Here is a 23,318-nt window from a genome sequence, read left to right on the forward strand (position 1 = left end):
GATGTTGCAATAACCATATATATTTTTGAAAAGCACTATTGATGAAGCATATCAAGCATGCATATGCAGCATGCCCATATGGATCAAAAAGCAAAAAACAAAAAAAAAATTTCAACCCCCCATTTTATTTATTGTTTTTGGCTACAGGGGTTGCACTAGGAAATCGCTTTTAGTGTCCATGCATGGGTAATAATAACTTGCACAAAATGATATATGAAGCATATTAATGAAGGGCATTGTGTGTGAAGGATTCCAAGAAAATCACTTTATTTATTAATTCTTCTTTTTGTTTGGGTGGTTCCGGGGAAAAATGGGGGTGCATTATACAAATTTGTAAATAACACCAGTACATGGGTAATCGCTGAAAGTCTTTTTACTCTAGCATAAACGGTTCAGATGGTATAAAAAGGGGTTTTTTAAAATGTAACACCCTGTAATTAAAAAAAGGGCAATTACCCTTAAGTGAAACCTGTACCAAAAAATCAATCATCTATTTGTGAATAATTGCCGCAGGATTTCTTTTTAATTTCCGTTACAGTTAGGGAAAAATATATTTTTTTTAAAAACATCTTTTTTAAAAACTTGTCAACTTTGGGGCGCCACCCTTGCTAAACGTCGGATGATAGAGAGATGCTGTTGGAAATAAATCGTAGAAAATATAGTCCTCTTCATATTTCTATAAAAGAAATTTTTTGTAAAAGGTACAGGAAGGGATACGTTCTGCAAAAACCATAAATTACCCCCTTTAAAGGGGTGAAAAGGGGGGTTCCGGGGCGAAATTTTTTCAGAAAAAGTTAGTCTTATAATAAGCACCCCTTAATATGCCAGAAAAAAAATAAAACCGGACTTGTGTCCATTTTGCAAGGTTCAACCTCTGTTTCCTACACTAATACCTAAATAACATAACTGAGCAAAATGATATTATGTTATGTGATTTCCACATTGCATCTTTCATTTTAAAAATTAATTGCTCAGTCATTTGGCAACCGATTTTAAAAAAATTTATATCGCTGGATAAGTAAATGACCGTTTTTTCAAGATACAATAAAATATACTGGGTGTTTTAATAAAAAAAAGTCAACAACGTTTTTTTTTTCAAAATTACGCCATTTTTTATTTAAAAACGATATAAAAAATGGTCACTTACCTAAAAACTTGAAAAAACGGTCATTTATCTATCCAGCGATATAAAATTTTTTAAAGTCGGTTGTCAAATAACTGAGCAATTAATTTTTAAAATGAGAGATGCAATGTGGAAATCACATAACTTGGTTAATTGGTATGTGATATTCACGTTGCACCTCTCATTTTAAAAATTAATTACTCAGTGATTTGACAACCGATTTTGAAAAACTTTATATCGCTAGATAGGTGAATGATCTTTCTTTCAATTTACAAAAGAATATACTAGGTGTTCCATTAAAAAAAAGTCAACAACGTTTTTTCCCAAAATCCGCCATATTTTATTTCGTATTTGAAAGCGATATAAAAAATTCAATCCATTCAGACAAAACTTTTACTAAAATAAATCATTTCAGTGAAAACCGCATATTTTTATCTTGAGCCGTTTACAAGTTATAGGCAATTAAAATGGGGGAAAATATAAGTGGACACCCGGTATATTGTTTTATTTTTGAGTATTTTTAATATGCATTTGCATATTTAGACAAATTTAGAAAAAATACCTGCATATTTGTAGTAAAAGTAATGCATATATAGGGTGAGGCAGATAAAGGGCCTATTAGAAATATCTCGAGAACTAAAGGTAACTCAATTATGAAAATTGGAATAATAAGGTTTTGAAGACTGATCTATTTAATGAAAATATTTTCATCTACTTGGTACTTCCGGTTATACCGGAAGTTGCTTATAACTTCGTTTTTTTAAATAGGACACCCTGTATATTTTGCCATTTTTGGATTCTCCTCGATTTCTTCTTTCTTAAAATATAATGTTTTATAACATTATACAGGGTAGGTTAAAAGATATTTAAGTTTTCTTATTAATTTCGTAGCAATATTCACACCCTGTAGGATTGTAGTAGTTTGACATAATAAACTCCATTTATATTCAAATTATTTTCAATATAGTCTACTATTGTTAGGAATTATTAGTATAGCTAAATTTTTAATTTTAGTATACAGGGTGGGTCTAAACTCGGAATGAGTATTTTCTGAGTTTTCTTAAATGGAACACCCTATATTTTAGTATTGTAATGAAATGATATTTCATGGTACTTTTTTATTTCTTAAGCATTCCCTATACCTAACTGCTTTAATTTGTGCTTAATTGTTAATCGCACCAAAAATCTTAACTTCGATGGTATTTTGACAGTTCAACCATTATTGGAAATTTTAAGTATCAGTCTAGATTAATATGTATTTATTTCCAAAAAATTACATGTGATTGAATATTTTCACGGCCAACCTAATACAATTTCACATATTTTGTGTTGCAATTAATATTTTGCTTGAATCACCAATAACTCACAAATTAAAGCAGTTAGGTATAGGGAGTGCTTAAGTAATTAAAATGTACCATAAAACAACATTTCATTACAATACTAAAATACAGGGTGTTCTATTTAAGAAAACTCAGAAAATACTCATTCCGTGTTTCGACCAACCCTGTATACTAAAACGAAAAATTTAGCTATACTAATAATTAATAACAATAGAAGACTATATTAAAAATCATTTGAACATAAATAGAATTTATTATGTCAAATTAATAAGAAAAGTAATTATCTTTTAACCTACCCTGTATAATATTACAAAACCTTATATTTAAAGAAAGAAGAAATCGAGGAGAATCCAAAAATGTAAAAATATACAGGGTGTCCCATTTAAAAAAACGAAGTTACAATCATTTTCCGGTATATCCGGAAGCAACAAAGAGACCAAAATATTTTCATTAAATAGTTCACACATCAAAACCCCTGTATAAAAATTTTCATGATTTTCTTACCTTTAGTTCTCGAGATATTTCTAATAGGCCCTTTATCTGCCTCACCCTGTATATGCGCATATTTTGGTAATGTTGTGTTGCATATATTCCGCTCTCTACTAATCATAGAACCTTATAAATATTTGAATGCCTACATAGAGTAAGGATAGTGGGCTTAAGTTATCTCCCTGTCGGATTCCCGATATTAATTCATTCTCGACTAGTTTTTCATTAATATCTTTACTGATCTTTGTACGTCGTTGATTTGCAGGTTTAAGTATAACGATGGCTTCAGTTCCAAAAGGGATAAACATCGATGAACCAAGATATGATCAGAAGACCTACGTAGGAAGAGCTAAACATTTTTTCATTACGACCAATCCATTAAACATATTTGCCTCGTCGAAAAGCCTAGATGAAGCTAAATCAATAGTGGACAGATATAGGTAAGAAAGAATTATTTATCTTACTTTTGTACTATATTACAATTTTCTTTAAAGTAAATAAACTTTAGAAATTTTTGATTCCTCCAAGACATGGGAAATAGATTCGCAGTCACAGTAAACAGTTGGAAAATTCCATTTAAGCGACGAGGGGACTCCGTTATACAACATGTCAATTTTTTTCAATTTTATCAAAAACTGTAAAAGATGCAGAACACATATAATAGTATGAAGCTTCGCGATAGTCGTCAGAACCATCTACTGTACCACTTCTACTTTAATCTTTCTAGTTAAAAATTTCAAGTAATTATATTGAATGGCACTTACTTATAATTTTTGGTTAACTGTCAGCATTCTGGAATTCACTCACCTGAAAAAGAAAAGGAAAATATGAAAATGTTGTTTATTTTAAAAATATATATTGATATTTTTGAGGCCTTCAAAGCATGGAAAATAGGTTTGCAGTCACAGTAACCTGTTGGAAAATTCAATTTACATGACGAGGGGAGTCCGTTATAAAACATGTGAATCTTTTTTAAATATTATCGAAATGTATAAAAAATACAGACAACATAGTACGTATGAAGCATCGCGATAGTCGACTGTACCGATTACTGTACCACTTTTTATTTTATCTACTCCATGTCATATAATGTATAAGTTTTTAGTTTGTGAAAACTGTCATTATAGAGAGCAGTGCGTGAAGTGTTTAAAAGTTTGCGTGAAGTAACAAAGTATTTTAAATGGGACTTACTTTTTCACACTGTTTTTGACACACTTTCATATAATCAAATATCCTTAACTTTCGCGTTGTCATGGTGATGACATAATGAGCAATAAATTACGACAAAAGTTTTGACAATTTTGTGGTTTGAAAGAAGTTAGAATTTTTAAATTTCAAATTCTAAAAATTGTAGAATAGAAATTAATTCCAGTGACGAAGAGTTACAGTTTTTTTATTTGTTCATCATAGATAAAATATTGTATGAAACTGTGCGTGAAGTACTTGTTGCGAACTTACGCGATCTATAGCACTCGCTCCTTTGTCTCTCGTGCTCTAAACATCGCGTGCGTTCGCAAAAAGCATACTTTACTAACTGTTTCATAAATAGTCCAGGGCGCATCTGTTTTGAGATGGACGTTGAGAGGCGACTCAAATTTTTTTGCAGAAATTGCTTGAAAATAACACAAATAATAATATTTGAGTTATCCTCCCACTTAAAATGGTCCGGAACATTTTTTAAATAATCAAAATGTCAAAATATGAAGAAAAAATTCGATTTTTTTATTGGTTTTTGGATTATAACTTTAAAACTATTCATTTCTGAGAAAAGTTGCACTGACATAAAAGTTGCGTAATTAAATTTCCTATAATATAGAATTGGTAAAAATTTAAAAAATAGTCACCCTTGTTGCAAAATGGCAATAATTGCGAAAAAAACCATACAAAAACAAATATTAGACTTTTACGTTTTCCAACCATTTATGCTACACTTAGGACCTTCATATTATACCCAGAAAAACTTTATGATATAGTTAAACAATACTGTAAATTTCATAAAGATCTATTTAATAGATTTTGCAAAATAAATTTTGCAATCCAGCTTTCGCAAAAAAAAATTCATTTTTTTAAAATGTTGCAGGACTGAAAATAAAGCAGATAGCAAGTTGAATTTTTTTTGCTTATAGAAGTGTACTGTACTTTTCATTTACAATTTGCAAAATTAAAATCGATTAATTACCACGGCGTCAGGAAATTTTTTAAATAAACAATAATTTTTGGTGCTACGCGCAGGACAGCGGTGTTCGATTCACACAAGTTGATTTCCACCAAAATTTCTTCCAAACTTTGTCTAATATATTATTTTCTTACTCTATATTTTGTTGTATTTTAATATTTTAATTACACAAAAATCAAACTAATTTTATTATTGTTTGTGAAATATTGTTTAAACAATTGCATATGTTTAAAAATTATAAACTTTTATTCTCTAAGTAAAAATACATGAACAAAAAAGTTTTTGCTAAATAAAGTCTTATTTCAAAGGATAGAGTATGTGTTTTTTTGCAATAAACAAATTTATTTATTTATATCGAAATATAATAAAAATTAAAATGTATCAATCATTATCAAAGGTCATTGGAATGCCCAATCAGAGCAAACTATCCGCTCTCCTGCGCGTAGCCCCAATAATTAATGTTTATTTAAAAAAATTCCCGACGCTGTGGTAGTTAATCGATTTTAGTTTTGCAAATTGCAAATTAAAGGTACAGTACACTTCTATAAGCAAAAAAAAATCAACTTGCTATCTGCTTTATTTTCAGTCCTGTAACATTTTGAAAAAATTAATTTTTTTGAGAAAGCTGGATTGCAAAATTTATTTTGCGAAATCTATTGAACCGATCTTAATGAAATTTATAGTATTGTTTTACTGTTTAATAAAGTTTTTCTGGGTGAAATATGAAGTTCGTAAGTGTAGCATAAATGGTTGTAAAACGTAAAATGCGAATACTTGTTTTTGTAGGGTTTCTTCGCAATTATTGCTATTTTGCAACAAGGGTGACTATTTTTTAAATTTTTACTAATTTTATATTGTAGGAAATTTAATTACACAACTTTTACGTCAGTACAACTTTTCTCGGAAATGAATACTTTTAAAGTTATAATCAAAAAAGGAAGAAAAAAATCGAATGTTTCCTTCATTTTTTGACATTTTGTTTATTTAAAAAATATTCCGGACCATTTTAAGTGGGAGTATAACTCAAATATTATTATTTATTAATAATATATGTCAAATATTATTATTTGTGTTATTTTCAAGCAATTTCTGCAAACAAATTTGAGTCACCTCTCAACGTCCAAATGTACTAATATTTTTACAGATGCGCCCTGGTCTAAAATAACTATTTCGTTTTCTGTTCTTTTTCGTTTTGTCCAAATGTTAAAATTTTAAATTATCGTCAAATTCAGGTCCCTTATTATAGTGTGTTAGTGTGTTGATAAATTTGAGTAAACTGGAGTAGCAATAATAATGATTGTAAAATAATGTAAAAGACCAGTCTGCCAGGAGTGTCATTTGAAATTTTGATAGGGGGGGGGGGGGAAATTATATATACTGTTATGATCTGCTTCTTAATAATTTTATATTAATTATTATTTATTTGATTAATTATTTAATTGTCGCAAATTATACATAAAAAATGAATAAAAAATCTCAGGGTGCCTTTTTATAATATCAAGAAAATGTCTAAATTATCTTACGTTATACTTATCTTCTCTCGTGGGTTCACTATCTCTTAGTTGATCCTAATCGGGATAAAATAGGGAAAAGAAATAAAGCAAAATATAAAATAAACATACAGAATTGTCTTTTATTTATCAAAATCGATACTCTAAAAATCTATCAAATCTAAAACCTGTGGACACAGATGTCCGAATGAAATTTCTACCATTTAAATTTATTCTAGTTAAAAAAAAACAATTATCGGTTTGTTCCCGATGACTTTGGTACAACAAAATAAACAAAACCAAATTATGTATTCGCAAGATTAGCTATACTCCCTATTTACTTTCTGAAATATTGGAATTTTAATTCCTACGCTTTTTACTCAAAATTTTAGTTTCCGAACATAAATATATCTTTCACATAAGTTGACTGACCTTTTGCTTCACTCTCTCTGATGTCTTCTCGTGACCCAAAACAGCTCTCCCTCGTTGACTAGGTTAAAGGCTACTTATCAAAGCCCTCTCCGTTCTCCAGCTTCAAAACTATCAGCATACCAGCACCAATTCTCCAACAAGCCAGGCCTCTTTTAACCAGTACTCGATTCAAACAAAACTCCAAAAATTCTCTACTCTCCTTCTCACAATAATACAGAATCAAAGAGGTATTTCGTCTCAATTTGATCTGTCTCTCGTTCCACTTTTCAGCACTATTCTCCACTATCAAACAACCACTGGTACTTGCTAACTATCTATCCACGAAAACATCGAACTGCTCCTCAGCGATGCCAATAACATAATGCCTTCTTTTTCAAATTCACTCAACATTCAAACCACTTTTCCCCTTCCAAATTTCCAAGACTCAGAAACATTTCTCTTTTCCATTCGACAAACAAACAGTCATTTACAAAATTATTCCGACCATCCTAATTACTTTCGGAGAAACTCTACAACATTTACTCGGGGTGAAACAAAGATATTAAAATTCCAAACTTTCTTTTAAACCAGTTTTCTAGAAAATGATAATTACCTCTACCTGTGGATTCTACAGTTCCCGTAATAAACAATCTTTTTCCATTTTAAACTTAAATACATCGTTCTTTTCACTTTAATTATTCACAAAAGTATTTACTGGTTCATCGGAAAGCTCATAAAAAAAGAAATCCACTTACATCCAAACTAAATTCTAATAAATATTTACAGATCAATATACAGGGTGTATCAAATTTATGTGCCCGCGTTATTTAAAAAAAAAATTAATTTAATTTTTATTTTGCCTTTGATTGATAAAATTGAAAACACAATAATACAATACATTTATATGCAAACATAATACAAAATTGATCTATTTTTTGTAAATTTCAGTCATTTTCAGGGTCAGGGAAGGCAAATGCCCCCCCTGACCCTATCAAATGACGCCCCTACAGTCTACTAAATTCTGTAGGTATTTATATTATCGTTGGAAATACAATTTATCAACACCTCGCAGACTAAACAAGTTTTTTCAAAAAAAAAGCGTCTTATTACATTCTTATCTGTAGGGTAATAATTTAAAATAATTGGTGCCTTTAAAATTGTAATGTGACCATACACTAGATAATGGAAGAATTCATAATTACAGATAATTCTTACTGAAAAGAATAAAAAAAGAATAGGAAAACGACAGAAAATTATAATAAAATTCAATAAATCTTTACACCACGATTAGTTCTAAACGTTGCACAAATAGCAACGTTTAAAATAATAAACTTGGACAAAGAAAACTTTAAAAATATCAACGACCTACTAAACAATGTCTTTTTCTTCTTCCTTTCAATTGAGGACTAATAAACCGGGAGATCTTAACAGAAGTTCAACCACGATTTTCTAAGTCCTGCCCTTTGCAATACTGGAAGGTTAGAGAAGGTACTTACAATTTGTGGAAAAATCCACGGGTTTCCTGTGACATTTTCCTATGAAAATTAGATTTTCCATGAAAAAAAAATTGGGAGTTGCGATGAACTCTGCCATATCCATAGAATAACAGGATACTATCTATTTTATGAAGAAAAAATGTTTTATGACCAAAAAAAAATGTTGGCATGACGTCACCTAATGTTTAACTGCACTTGTTTCTTGGAAAATTCTGTATAAAATTTTCACTCTGGTTCCGTGATTTTCTAAGTCATAAATTAAATTTTGTTATAAAATAAATAATTTCAGTAGACATTATTCAAAATGGCAGGATGTTTAGTTACACCTTTTTTACTATATATAGTTAAAAAATTTGTAAGAAAATTCGTGGAAAATTAAACGATTTTCTAAGTCATGCCATTTCGTAGGTACATATCTCAAGAAGGTTAATATAAATATATTTTCAAAGAGGCAGGATGGTTGTATAGTTATTTCGTATAAAAAAATTAAATTGTGTGTCTGTAAAATTATTTCAGGGTGTTATACAAACATATTCATATCACCACAATTTTCTGAGTCATACCATGTCGAGTATGCTTAAAAAACACTAATCTAAAACCGTTTACAACTTGGCAGGATAACCGCAAAGATGAATCATACAAAAAATGAATTTGTATATCATTAAAACAATCGTATCCTATTAAATATTATTTTCCTGAATAATTTCACTTTTCAAATCTAATAGCAAATTGTAACATCTTTATTTTAAGTGATTTGATCATATTTTTATCTAACTAAACGCAATAAAAGTAAATAAACAATTTTTACAATTTATTGGTTATAGTAGGGAATTTACCTACCCATTATATTAGACAGGGTGTCCAGAAGCTCTCATAGCAAACGAAAACCGGAGATCCCTCAGATAATTTAAAGAAAATTTAACTCAATTCACCTAGTTCAAAAATTCATACATACGCATGTAACAGGCGCTAAGTTGCCGCACTCAACTGGTTTTCCTGATATTGTAGGATTGTAGATATTGTCCTGATATTGTTTACTATATTTGATAGTAAAATGTACTAACACTAACAACACCAGAATAAATCGATTTTTAAATACAGCATCTATCTACTTGCAACTTTTTGCATTGTGTTCAGGATAACATCAGGAAAAGGTGTACAATATAAAAATGGATGGAAATTGCATTTCAGTGCATAACATGCATCCAAAAGTGTATAAACCTGTCAAAATCAGTGTATTAAGAGCAAAATTTTGTTATTTGGGAGGTTTATGGAGTTACGAATACGCAAGCAGAACCGACCTCCGAATCACCTAGTGCCCAGAGTTGCTGCTAAGGCACGTCATCTAGAGTTTCGTGAGATATCGGCAATAAATTAAAGAAAACAGATTATTCGAGGGTTTTTGGGATGGCCGAACACGAATATGACATTACAACCGACCCTCGGAGCACCTGGTGCCCAGGGTGACTGATCTCGAATTTAGAGAGTTTTTGGAGGTCGATTCTGTTGGCGTATTCATGTTCAGCAACCACAAAACTCCTCGAGTAATCTACTTGCATCACTTTAGTGTCTGAAAGCCTCGAAATTTAAGAATATGGCGTGTATATTAGTCACCCCGACCACTAGGTAAAAATCTGTTCTAATGTGACATTTTTGTTCAGAAACCCCAAAAACCACCTGAGTAATCTGTCTGTATCAATTTACTGCCGAAATTAATATCTAAATATGGTATAGAAAATGCTTAACAAATAAAAAGGTACCATAAAATATCATTTTATTATAATACTAAAATAAAGGGTGTCCCATTTAAGAAAACTCAGAAAATACTCATTCCGAGTGTCAACCAACCCCGTATACTAAAATTAAACATTTTGGTATACTATTAATAACTGACAATAGTAGACTATATTAAAAATCGTTTAAACATAAATAAATAGAAGTTTGGATATCAAATCACTAACAATATGTATAGGGTGTGAATGCTCCTACAAAATTAACAAAAAAACGTAATTATATTTTAAACTACCTCGTATAATATTTCAAAACACTATATTTTATTAAAGAGAACATCGAGTAGAATCCAAAAGTACAGGGTATTCCATTAAAAAAAAAAACATAAATTTGTGTCACCCTGTGAAAACGGGTAGCCCTGTATATTAGAATACACTGTTAAATAATAGTCCTATCTGTGGCCCATGTTTTACTTAAATAACTTTTTTCGTATATCTTACGACAAACGAGTAATTGGACTTTGTCACACTAATGCCCCACCCTGTATACAAAATAACCATAAAACCATCCTGCCTCTTTGTAAATAGACTTATATTAAGATTCTTGAAACATGTGCAAAATGGCATGACTCAGAAAATCGTTGACTTTTTCACGAATTTTCTTACAAATCTAGGACTCCTGCCGTCTTACAAGAACCGTTTAACCTTCCTGCCGAGTACCGAAAAGGTATTGATTGTATTTGAGTATTATAACTTTTTAAAGGCAGGACTAAGAAAATCAAGGAATCAGGGTGAAAATTTTCCGCAGAATTTTCCAAGGGACAAGTATACTTAAACATTAGGAGACGTCATGCCAATATTTTTTTTGATCATTTTGAAATAAATATGTTTAGTTTATTTAGTTGGCAGGACCTAGAAAATCATGAAAATTTCATTATTTTCCTTACATGTTTGTATACATATATACTCCGTTACCCCGTTTGTAACCCTCCTGCCCAAAAAATTTTATTCATAAAATCGATAGTATCTTGTCTATCTACGGATATGGCAGGACTTAGAAATTCATCGCAAAACCCTATTTTTATTTTTTGGGAAAATCTACTTTTTACAGGAAAATATCACAGGAAATTTGTGGATGTTTCCACAGATTGTAAGTACATCGTCTACCCTTCCAGTATTGCAAAAGGCAGGACTTAGAAAATCGTGGCTGAACTTCTGTATATTATCTCCCAGTCTATAAGCCCTGTTAATTTTTACAATTATTATGTCTTATAATTCCGATGTCAAGCTTTGATGCCATCGTTTGGTAGGTCTGCCAAGTGGTCTCGATATATTGATTCCCTGATTTCGATTGCGTAAGTCATTACTGGTCCTACGCAGGTCTTATATATTCTCCCTTTAATTCCTATGCCTATGTGATTATTCCTCCAGATAATGTCTTATCTTATACAATACTTACTCTATCAAACGCCTTCAAAAGGTCCACCACCAAGTACATGCAAGCATTTTTTTTAATTGAATTGAAAACAATATAATGATAGTGTCCCGTTTTACACCGCTAACGCGCCTTTGGGATTATAGCAGAGTAGTCTGCTATATCTAGGTTCTACGGTATACAAGGAAGGTAACAGGGCCAGTGCCACGCTTCAACCGCCTATTATTACCCCTGGTTTTACCCAAGGTACTCCTTTTATTTAGGCCGAGTCGATCTGGGGCCTATAGACATTTAAAAATGTCTAGATGTTCTCGCCAGCGCTGAGTTTCGAACGCCCGCCTACCTGCGTGGAAGTCAGACATACTACCTAGTTATTCGGGCCCATGATACATGATTGACATGTATTTATGACAGGCATTTGTCAGTCTTTGCGTTGAAATAGGTAACAGAACCGCACTATACATTTCGGTCCCAACAGATCTCATCAAGTACGGATATCTGATTTCAAACTCAAACCCAAAGGTCAACAAACGTCTCTTGAATGTTTCCCACTCAAGTGGTAAGCGAACAAAGAGCCATCTACTTCTATGGCTATACACGAAAACAATTTACTATTTACTAGAAAATCTTTACTAAGTTACTATAAGTATAATTGATTTTTGTAATCTTCATCACACTTTCAGACGAAACGAACGTATCGAAGGCCTAACCGAAGACAAACTATGGAGAGCCAAAAATTTATACGATTCGGCGTTTCATCCCGACACCGGCGAAAAGATGTTCGTCCTAGGAAGAATGTCGGCTCAAGTTCCTTCCAATATGCTTATCACAGGAGGAATGATAACATTCTACAGGAGTATACCAGCGGTTGTGTTCTGGCAGTGGCTGAATCAGTCATTTAACGCTCTAGTCAATTATAGCAACAGAAGTGGAGATATAGTACAAACAGATCAGTAAGTGGAATTGTTTATCTAGCTTAAAAATAGGTATATACAAATTTTAATAAAAGTAATATTTACCTAATGTATTTTTTAGGCAAATATTAACTTCTTATTTATGTGCTACCACGGGAGCTGTAGGTACAGCGTTAGGATTAAATAGTTTAACGAAGGTAAGTTGAAATATTTGGTATTCTAACTACAAACTGGTTCCTTCGCAGGTCATACTTGTTAACTCTCTTAAGGGTTCCAGGTCTGCACAGTCGGGTACTAAAGAATAGTTCTGTGACAACAGGTTAATGCTTAATGAAGCAAAGATCAATAAGGGCTGTTTTGGCTCTTAGAGATACCCGGGTTGAAAAAAGGGATGTGACAAGTGTGAAGTATCTTGGGGTATAGCTGGAGCCTAAGCTTCAACGGAGTCAACAGTATCTTAGTAAAATCATATATGTGAATGCCGGAAGTCTTTGGTTTGCAATGTAAGGCTATGCGAGTTGTTGCAGGCTTGTAACATTACTTGCCTTGTTTAGGGATGATTGCAGATTGGCTTATAGAACTCTGGGAATTCTTAATGTACCCTCCTTGTATATATCTTTGAGAACCTTATGTTTGTTAAAAGGAGACCTGCACGATCATAGCACCACACATAGGTGTGATCTTGATCCAACCTACTGAAGACTAAATAGATGTCAAACTGAATTAGGGTTTTGGGCAGTTATACTATGGTACCATGGACTGTGCATAGTACATCACAATTGTAACATGGTACCTTTGAATCAGCATTTAACGCGTTTTCAATAAAACTGCGTCTCAAGATATTTTAATTATTGGTACAAAAATTATTTCAAGCATAACTAAGACTTAAGAAAGAGATTTTGAAGATCTTGTCATCATTTGTTTCAAACTTATTATTGTTCAATTTAATAAAGACTATTACTTCGAGCTACGTGCCACACAGAGCAAATTACCACAGCTTTATGAGGTTACTGCATGGTTATACTAGTCTGCAATATAATATGCAGTCAAAAAGAAACAATAAAAACAAACCAAGGACTAACACCATGTTGTAGTGTCAAGCCTCTATAAATGGTGGTTTGATGTCCAAACTGGAATCTAAATGACAGAAATACTAGAACACATAAATAACATTTATGAAAATATTTACAATCTTAAACAATTACCTTATTTTCTTATGGCTTTTTTATAACATTTTTTCCAATGCCTATTTTTATTTTAGTCCATGCCCAGTATAATTGGCCGAATGGTACCATTTGTCGCTGTAGCAGCTGCCAACTGTATAAACATTCCAATGATGAGGGCACAGTGAGTATTCTTATTTTTGAAATAGAATAGAACCCGTTTATTAGAATACCGGTTGTATGAATATCCCGGTTTAAGGAATAGAAATTTGAGACTTCAAAACATTTTTACTAACCACCACTGATACGTTATTGGAATATCCCCGATAAAGGAATACTTTTGCTTGACAGGAAGTCTATTCCAATAAGCGGGTTCGACTGTATATACATATGTTTGATCATCAGTTACCTCTTGTATAATCTAGTCCAGAGTTTCTCAATCTGTGGTACATGTACCACTGGTGGTACATATCATTATTGGCGGTGGTACACAAAACACAGAAAAAATTAAAATAGTAGTAGGTACTTGGTAAGTATTGATAATACAATTTAAAAATATACGTGGTACCCAAAATAATAAAAATAACTGTAGGTGGTACATCACTCAAAAAGGTTGAGAACCGCTGATCTAGTCTATCACAATTTATTATAGCCCAATAAATGACCGTCTTGGAGTGTAATTTTCAGGGGCAACTCCGAATTGCATGAAAATTTGGATTTAGGTTCTACTTACCCTCCACTTCAAAGTTGAATTTGTCCCATTGGTTGCTTTTACTTGGGGGGTGATAGTCACCCCTTCTCAGGGGGTGAAAAACGCCTGTTTAAAATAAATCCGAAAATGGATAAATTGACCAATTATAAGCAACTTTAGTTCTATAAAAAATTTTACGTTAGTCAATACTTTTCGCGTTATTCGCAACTGAAAATGTTGATTTTTCGACAAAAAAACTACGTTTTCAGACCGTTTTTCCCAAATAACTCAAAAAGTAAATATTTTATCGAAAAAAATATTCTAAGCAAAAGTGTAGCTTATAAAAAAACAAAAAAAAATGGTGTATCAGTAAAGTATATAAATTGAGAAAAAGCAAAGTTGTAGCTAATGAAAAATACGTTCTTATTCGTCTAATTCCAAATCGAATAAGTCAACGCGAAATCAACGAAAAATTAAGCAAGTTTTTACTCGATTGATAGACTTTACTGATACACTTTTTTTTTTCAGTTTTTTATAAGCTACACTTTTGCTAAGGATATTTTTTTCGATCAAGTATTTACTGTTTGAGTTATTTGCGAAAAACCGTCCGAAAACGTAGTTTTTTTGTCGAAAAATAAACATTTTCAATCGAAAATAATTCAAAAAGTATTGACTTACATAAAAAACTTTGTAGAACAAAAGTTGCTTAAAATATGTCAATTTATCCATTTCCGGTCTTATCTTGAATATATGTTTTTCACCCCCGAGAAGGGGTGACTGTCACCCCCCAAGTAAAAGCAACCAACGGCACCATTTCAACTTTGAAGTGGAGGGTAAGTAGAACCTATATCCAAATTTTCATGCAATTCGGAGTTGCCCCTGAAAATTACACGGTATTGCTGTATTTCCCGTTCATTTACTGGGCTATTAGGAATAGTGCAGAAGAAAATTAAAACACTAGTTTAATCTGCTTTCTATGGATATATCCTCTAATGTCCCTTGCTTGTTCCAGTTTATTAATTTTACTCAAGCTGTCCTCTTATACCTCGCGGTGTCGAGGTCAATGAAGAAATCAGACGTCTCCATGCCTTTCGGTCAGTAGCTATTCTCTCTGCCTCTTTCCATCCAATATTTCTTTTTACGCAAGCCTTTCCAATATCCGCGTTCCATGTTCTTGCTAACTCTTCGTCGCTTGTTGTCAGATGCTTCTTTCCATACCCTCTTTACAGTTAATCATTCTCGCCATGTCCGAATCACGATAACTGTTTCGTTTCAAGTCTGTCTAAGGTCATTCCGATACCGCACCTTTCAGGATCCCGCACCTTTCAATCAAGTTAATATATTTTGCTAATAGTTCAAATGGTCTTAACACCCTATAAATTTGCTATTCATGTACCCTGTTCATGCGATTGAGAGCCTATTTAAAGTTATGTCTGTTTGCCATTCGTTATCTTGTTCTAAGATAACTCGAAAGATACATATGTACTCGAAAGCTTTTTGGAACGAAAACCTGCTTGATGTCTTCTCAGTTTCTTCATCCTCATTGGCACTATATAAGCCTTTTATGAACCAGAACCTTGTTTAGAACATTGTAATTAGTTGTAGGTATTATTATGATTAGTATATAATTTTACGTTTTCAGTGTTTTATTGTTAGATATAATTTTACATCCACATTTTAGAGAATTGCGGCAAGGAACCCCAGTATACGATGAAAATAACAACAAATTAGGATACTCAAAAAGGGCAGCTCAAAGTGGAATTGCCCAGGTTGTTTTCAGTAGAGTATGTATGGCACTACCTGGCATGGGTAAGGTATTTTCTGGTTTTCTATTGATAACAAACCTTGATTTCTATAGTTTTAGAACACAGCCTTTGTTTATTTAATCAAAAATTTGTTAGAAGTGTAATAATTAGATGAAAAGTGATGTATGTAGTACACTTAGGGGCAGATGTATGGTTTGAAATCAACATTTTAAGCACATTTTTGTGAATTTTTTTTGAGATTATGGTGAAGTGATTTATTTTAAAATTAATAGACATATTCAGTATAATTCTAAGAGTATCAAAAAAAAAAAATTCAAAGCAAAATATTGAAAAATAAGCCAACCAACGGTGGCAAATTTTTAGAGACATCTCCAAAAAATGGATTTTGCGGTGGACATTAAAACTCCTCATTGGATCATGTGAGACAAAAAATTCGAAAAGATTTTATTAGATTATGAGTTTCTCAAGGTAATGCTGTTAAGATTTTTATTTTTTACCAATTTTTCAGTTTTTAGTATCACACAGAAGTCAAAAAGACAATTTTTTTTTTGTAAAAAAGGGTGAAAATCAATATATTTTTATTATTGTTAAACAAAAAATAAGCATAAAATAAAAAATATCTCGACAGCGTTACCTCACGAGATGTCTAGAGAAAATCTATGCAAAATTTCAGGTAGATCGAAAGTTTTTACAACTTTTATTTTTGATTACTTTTTGTTTGTGAAATCGTAAAGTGATGCACACCGGAATTAGTTTTTGAACTGCGGAGTTATTTACAAAAGAGAAAGGGAATAGCTGTTGAACGTTTCTCACTAGATACACTCAAGCTACTGCAAACTGAGTCGAAGGTACGGATATTCAACATGCCGTATTTCCCGTAATTTTGCTCCGACAAATCTGAAATTTTCTGAGGGTATTCCTGAGGTTATGTACTTTCATTTAAAGTAATAAACAAATTCTAAAATTTCAAAATTTTCAAACCATACTTCTTTCTTTAAAATCCATTTAATTGATATTATTTATATTTTATTTTAGTCTGCACTCCCATTATAATGAACTCGTTGGAAAGAAAAGGATTCCTACGAAAATATCCAAAGATGAACTTACCCGTCTCGATTGGTATTCTAGGATTCTGCCTAACTTTCGCTACACCCCTAGCCTGCGCAGTGTTCAAACAAAAAGCTACCATACAATTCAAAAAATTGGAGCCTGAGCTACAGGTAAGCTATAAATACACTGGTCGGCAAAAAACTGGGCAGTTCATATAGCGGGTGTATGCCTTCGGATACTTGTCATCTAACTCATCCCATACTAACTCATCCCAAACATGTTCGATAGGATTCATGTGTGGACTGAGTGGTGGCAAATCAAACCGTCCAATTCCCACTTCATCAAAATATTATTTGATAACTCTTGCAGTATGAGATCAAGCGTTATCTTGCATGAAAATGCCACATGTTATGTATGTGCTAGCAGTAATGTAGCCATTTTGTATGAAGACTATTAACTCTGTGCGTACTTGTGAAGAAATTCCTGCCAGGCCATGACCGACCCACCACCACATGGGAGTCGCCTCATCAATACAAGCCTCAGCATATCTTTCTCCGAGTCTTCTCCATACTCGACGGCGCCGCTGCTAGTCTGACCCATTGAGACAAAAACGCGACTCATCTGAAAACAGTCCGTTGCTCCAATTTACATGACTCCAATGGAGGATTCCAATGGCATTCCAGTGGGCATGTAGTCATCTTTCTGCAAGATAATCCAGCAGCTCGAAGTCTTTTTCTAACGGTCCATTCCCTAACATTAACAATTCTCACGTCTTGAAGTTGATTTTGTAAGAAATCCGCAGAGGCTCTTCTACACTCACCTCACCGGCACAAAATTCCGGCGGCCAAAATTTTTGATTAAGTTTGACAATCTATAACTTTATTATTTTTACTCCGATTTTCAAGATTCTTGCATCAGTTTGTAGGTACATGTATTGATGTCGTTTGTTATTATTCTGGTAACAAGAAATTTTTGCTTAGATGGCATTATACCGAAGTGAATGGAAGCGTTGTTTTTCTCCTAATTTTAAAAAATGAATGTGTGTGTACTTTGTACGCACCTAAGAAGTTATACTTCTATTATACGATTTCAGCGAAATAAAATACTTTTAACAGTTTATTTTTATTTTAATAAATATTAAACTTATTTTAATAGTTACTTACCACTTTCCAAATATCCAAAAATTAAAAAAAAGACAGCAATTGTCCGCATTTGAACCCGGGACCTCTCGATACGTAGTCGAATGCTGTACCAATGAGGCTACGAAGGCATTGTTTTGACGGTTTCTCGGACATTATAACAAACCACGGTAACAAATAAACGAAGTGAAGTAGGTATTAAATAAAAATGTTTAAATAATACGTATTACCTTACTCCCGAGGAAGACAAATCCAAAGACAAAAAAATTATAATAAATATATTTACTAAAAACACTAACATATTTTTTCCACACCTTTTTTGGACTGATACATGTAACTTAAAAGATTTAGCAACTAACGTCATATTGTCTGTGTGCGCATGCGCGCAGAATAATAAAAATTCACTCCCTATCGCGCCTAAAGAAGTATAACTTCAAAAATTCTGTGGAAAAATTGGAGGGCTGATTTTGTTTCATACTACTTTTGTATTATCCTGGAGGTATTACTAAGGTTTTGTTTTTTGAATTATTCGAATATCTCTTTTCTTGTAGGAGCTGTCAATAAAAACACTACTTTGAAGGTTTATTTAATTAAAAATATCAAACGCACTAAAATTTACAAAACAAAACAAAATTAACAACAAAACAATTCCATAGCGGGTATGTCCACCTTTTGCAGCAACGACTGCCCACAATCTGTTTAGCATCGAATATAGATGTGTTATCCTTGCTGGGGAATAGCCCGATATACCTCTTCCAGGTTCATAACTGTACCAAATTTTCTGGAGGCCTAGGATGACGCGAATAGCTCTTTTTTAATTCATCCCATAAATGCTTAATATGATTGAGATCTGGGCTGTATGTGGGCCATTCTAATCTTATCAATCCAACATCTATTTTATGAGTCACTTAGTGTTTTTATTTACAAAAAATGGTACAGCTCTTACAAGAGAAGAGATATTTGGATAATTCAAAAAATTAAATTTTAGTGATACCTCTGGGATAATATGACAGGACTATGAAACAAAATCAGCTATTCCATTTTTCCGTAGAATTTTTTAAATTTAGGGGAAAATACAGCACTTCCATTGACCCCTGTATAATGCCATGCAAGCAAAATTTTTTTGTTACTAGAATAATACCAAAAGTTATCAATACATGCACCTACAGACTGATTTTTTTTTTGGAGGTCGTCTGACATATGTCTCCGATGGCACTGCAGCCTCATGGGCTTATTGTGCCAACCATCCTACCTTTTATGTCACCCAATCCACAAGCTTGGTTCCACGTACCAAATTGTACATCCCTAGCATGGGTTGGGTGGCATATTCTGCTGGACTTAATTTTGCAAGCAAGCAAGCATATTTTAATTAATTAAATTAATTTTGGTTAATTTTGGTTGTCCATAAATAGCCTGCCTTTTGTGATCCAAAGCCTCACACTCGTACAGTACATTATATGCTGTTTCAGTTCCCCTATTGCACAGTCTGCAGTTAAGGTTCCCTTCGTACAGCCCAATTCTATTCAGGTGTCCTTTCAGGGCACAGTGACCCGTGAGAAGACCTGTAATTATGCGGAGCTGACTCCTATGTAATATTATTAGTTCCTCAGCTCTCAGTTTTGAGGGTTCCCTTATTAAGGGCCTCCCGTGTCGCTGACCAGGTACGTTCCCCCAGTATTCTCTGTGTGTGTTTTTGACCCATTCCCTGACTTGTCCCCTAATTATTGTTTTAGGTACTCCAAGAGCAGGTTCTGGGCCAAAATATAAAGTTGATGAACCGTTCCTTGCCAGCTCATCTGCTTTCTCATTACCGTCTATCCCGGTGTGTCCTGGCACCCAGAATAGAGTTACACTATTTCTTTCGGCCAGTTCTTCCAGTTCTTGCCGGCATTCCCATACCAGCCTTGACGTCACTTTCGGGCTCATTAGTGCCTTCAGTGATGCTTGGCTGTCTGCGAGTATATTGATCCGTCTATTTTCATAGGCCCTCAAGTTGTTCATTGCGACACACTGCAGAATTGCGTACATTTCCGCTTGAAACACAGTTGTGTATGTTCCTAGTGAGAAACTGAGTTCTACATTCTCTGTTTCACTAAAAATACCGGCTCCAGTGCCTTCATCGGTTTTTGATCCGTCTGTATACCAGATCGTTCCCCTGATTTTGCTACTGATGCTGTTCCATTCCCTTCGGTCATTGATTTCTATTCCGAAGTTCCTATTAAATGTGTATTTTGGTACCATGTGGTCAGTGTATGTATCAGAATCTGGTACAAACTGGTACAAGAATCTTAAAAATTGGAGCACAAATAATAAAGTTATAAATTGTCAAACTTAACCAAAAATTTTGGGTGGCGAAATTTTGTGCCGGTGAGTGTATTTAGCAAACTTGCAAAGTTACAAACCAAGCGTTTATTTGAGTTGTGATTCGATTTCGCCCTGATCCTGGCCTTCTGGTTATTAGACCAGTCTTCTCATAGTGCTGGTACACATTTTGAACTGCATACAGACTCCTTCCAACAACTCTTGCAGTTTCACGTTGTTCGCAGTAATTTTGTATCAGTGAAATTGGGTCTCCTTGTCTAACCCCCGCTTTATTTTTATGCGATTACTTATAGTATGTAATTTGACAGTGGTTGTTGCCTCTAAGTAATTGTATAACAATTTTGTATACCTATAATCTAGCCTGCATTCTTTAACCCACATAACAATGATGTTCGCATCATGTTCTAAGCATATACTACCAACATTCGTCGGAGTATATTCTTTTTAGTATATGTGTAGTACAAGAATAGCATCTACCTTAAAAAACATTCTAAATTTCATGTTCTTTGCATATACTTCAGAGTATATTCTCGTACCGAATATACTAAGTATATTCGTGTACGTAGGATCTCGGAATATTCGTAAAAGTTTATTCTTAGAATATACCTTTATCGAATATTCTTAACACATACTTATAATTACATTCTTAACACATACTTATAAGTAGATACTTTTAAAATATCTTAAAAATAATTTGTATGTATAGGAAGTATAATATTAGCCTTATAGATTATCAACTTCGTTATTTTTTAGAATACATAATTAATAAAATTTATGTATGTAGGTAGTATTGGACGAATTTCATTTCAAAATTGTTGTAGGGTAAAAAAGTTTAAACATTAATTGTATTAACGTTTACATAGATACTATTAAAAATTCGTTTTCATAATTGAAATGACTTTACCATTTCGAGTTTATCATGAATCATTAGTATTTTTACATCCTTGGAATTTGAATTTAGGTACATTCAATTCAATAAGCCATTTCGCAGAACCAAAACGTGCCAAACTGCACAACCAAAGCAACCAAAGGCTTTGGCGTTGCCAACCGTCGAGTAAGCTTTTTCCGTCAACTTACCTTAAAAATTCCCACTTTTATAAAAAAAACTTCCCTCCTGTTTACAAAATCTGAGAAGATATGTTGAATTATTTTCAAATATTTTGATTTTTTCTTAATATTTTACAATTTGGACTGGAACAATAATTCCCTTTTGAGTTAACTTTTTCCCTTTATCACCTTTTATGTTGAAAATTCCCGCAAAAAGGGAAATTTCTCTCCGTTTGGCAACACCGATTTTGTTATTCCACAATACATTCATAACCCCCCCCCCTCCCCCATCATATTCTGACCATTTCTATTCTTACCCTGAATGGATCAGGGGTAGGAAAAAACCGTAAAATATGAAAAAGAAAACAGGCATTATTTCATTATTTGTATCATTATGGATCTCGATCTATGCAGTGTTAAGGATGAAGGCGAATGATGTAGTATATAGTAGGACTAGGACTAAAGAACATACATAATCTGTTTATTTTGTTTGCGGTGCTTCAAAATACATATAATCTATTTTGATAACTCAATATTACTTAAATAGGTAAGTACATATAAGTATTATATAAATTTTAGTTACTTATTATGCATAGTTTAGTTTAGCTAAATATTATATAATGATTTATATAAATAACTAAAATTTATAAATATGTACTTACTTTTTAAGTAATATTGTAGAATGTAGGTACTAACTACATTCTCATTTGCAATTAAAATATGTAAATAGATATTTGGTAGAACCAGTAGAACCTAAGATGAGATTAGGTGATGCTGAAAACATACTTCTAAGCAATATAGCACTTGATAGCACTTTCTTAGAATATTCTTAAAAATATAATATTCTTCCCATACAAAGATGTGCGGTAGTACGTTCTTAGTATATAAATAGAAGGTTTATAGCACTTCCTTGGAATATTCTAAAAAGTACCTTCTTGGTATAAACTAAAAAGATGTGCGGTAGTATGTTCTAAGTATACACATAGAAGGTTTATAGCACGTCCTTGGAATGTTCTAAAAAGAACATTCTTGGTATATACTGAAAAGAAGTGCGGTAGTACATTCTAAGTATATACATAGAACGTTTAAGTACTGTAATGTAGTATATACTCAGTATCTGCTCTGCACATTCGCAATGGTAATTACGCACATTCTCAGTATATACTTTTTCTGAAAAGTATGTTCTATGAATCTACTAAGAACATGAAATTGTCATGTGGGAAGCGTCTGTCTGTGTGGTATACAAATTTATAATCTTTTTTTTATGAATTGCACATATTAAAGCATGTTTTTATAAGTCTGATGAAACATGTTAGTGTAGGAAACAAAGGTTGAACCTTGCAAAATGGACACAAGTCCGGTTTTATTTTTTTTCTGGTATATCAAGGGGTGCTTATTATAAGACTGACTTTTTCTGAAAAAATTTCGCCCCGGAACCCTCCTTTTCACCCCTCTAAAGGGGGTAATTTGTGTTTTTTGCGGAACGTAGCACTTCCTGTACCTTTTACAAAAAATTTCGTTTATGGAAATATAAAG

General features: G+C 32.7%; 1 protein-coding gene across 4 annotated transcripts in view; it reads left to right on the forward strand.

Moving 5' to 3' along the window:
* LOC114326104 (sideroflexin-3) overlaps nt 1-23,318 on the forward strand; it is a 62,272-nt gene that overhangs the window by 35,386 nt on the left and 3,568 nt on the right. For all 4 annotated transcript variants that reach the window (XM_028274334.2, XM_028274333.2, XM_028274331.2 and 1 more), the window contains exons 2-7: nt 3,218-3,392; nt 12,374-12,643; nt 12,726-12,801; nt 13,866-13,951; nt 16,140-16,267; nt 17,260-17,444. In XM_028274334.2, coding sequence (XP_028130135.1) covers nt 3,232-3,392; nt 12,374-12,643; nt 12,726-12,801; nt 13,866-13,951; nt 16,140-16,267; nt 17,260-17,444 — 906 coding nt within the window. In that variant the 5' untranslated portion in view covers nt 3,218-3,231. The remainder of the gene's footprint in view (nt 1-3,217; nt 3,393-12,373; nt 12,644-12,725; nt 12,802-13,865; nt 13,952-16,139; nt 16,268-17,259; nt 17,445-23,318) is intronic.

This window comes from Diabrotica virgifera, chromosome 9, assembly GCF_917563875.1.
Source record: "Diabrotica virgifera virgifera chromosome 9, PGI_DIABVI_V3a".
NCBI classification, from domain to species: Eukaryota; Metazoa; Arthropoda; class Insecta; order Coleoptera; family Chrysomelidae; genus Diabrotica; species Diabrotica virgifera.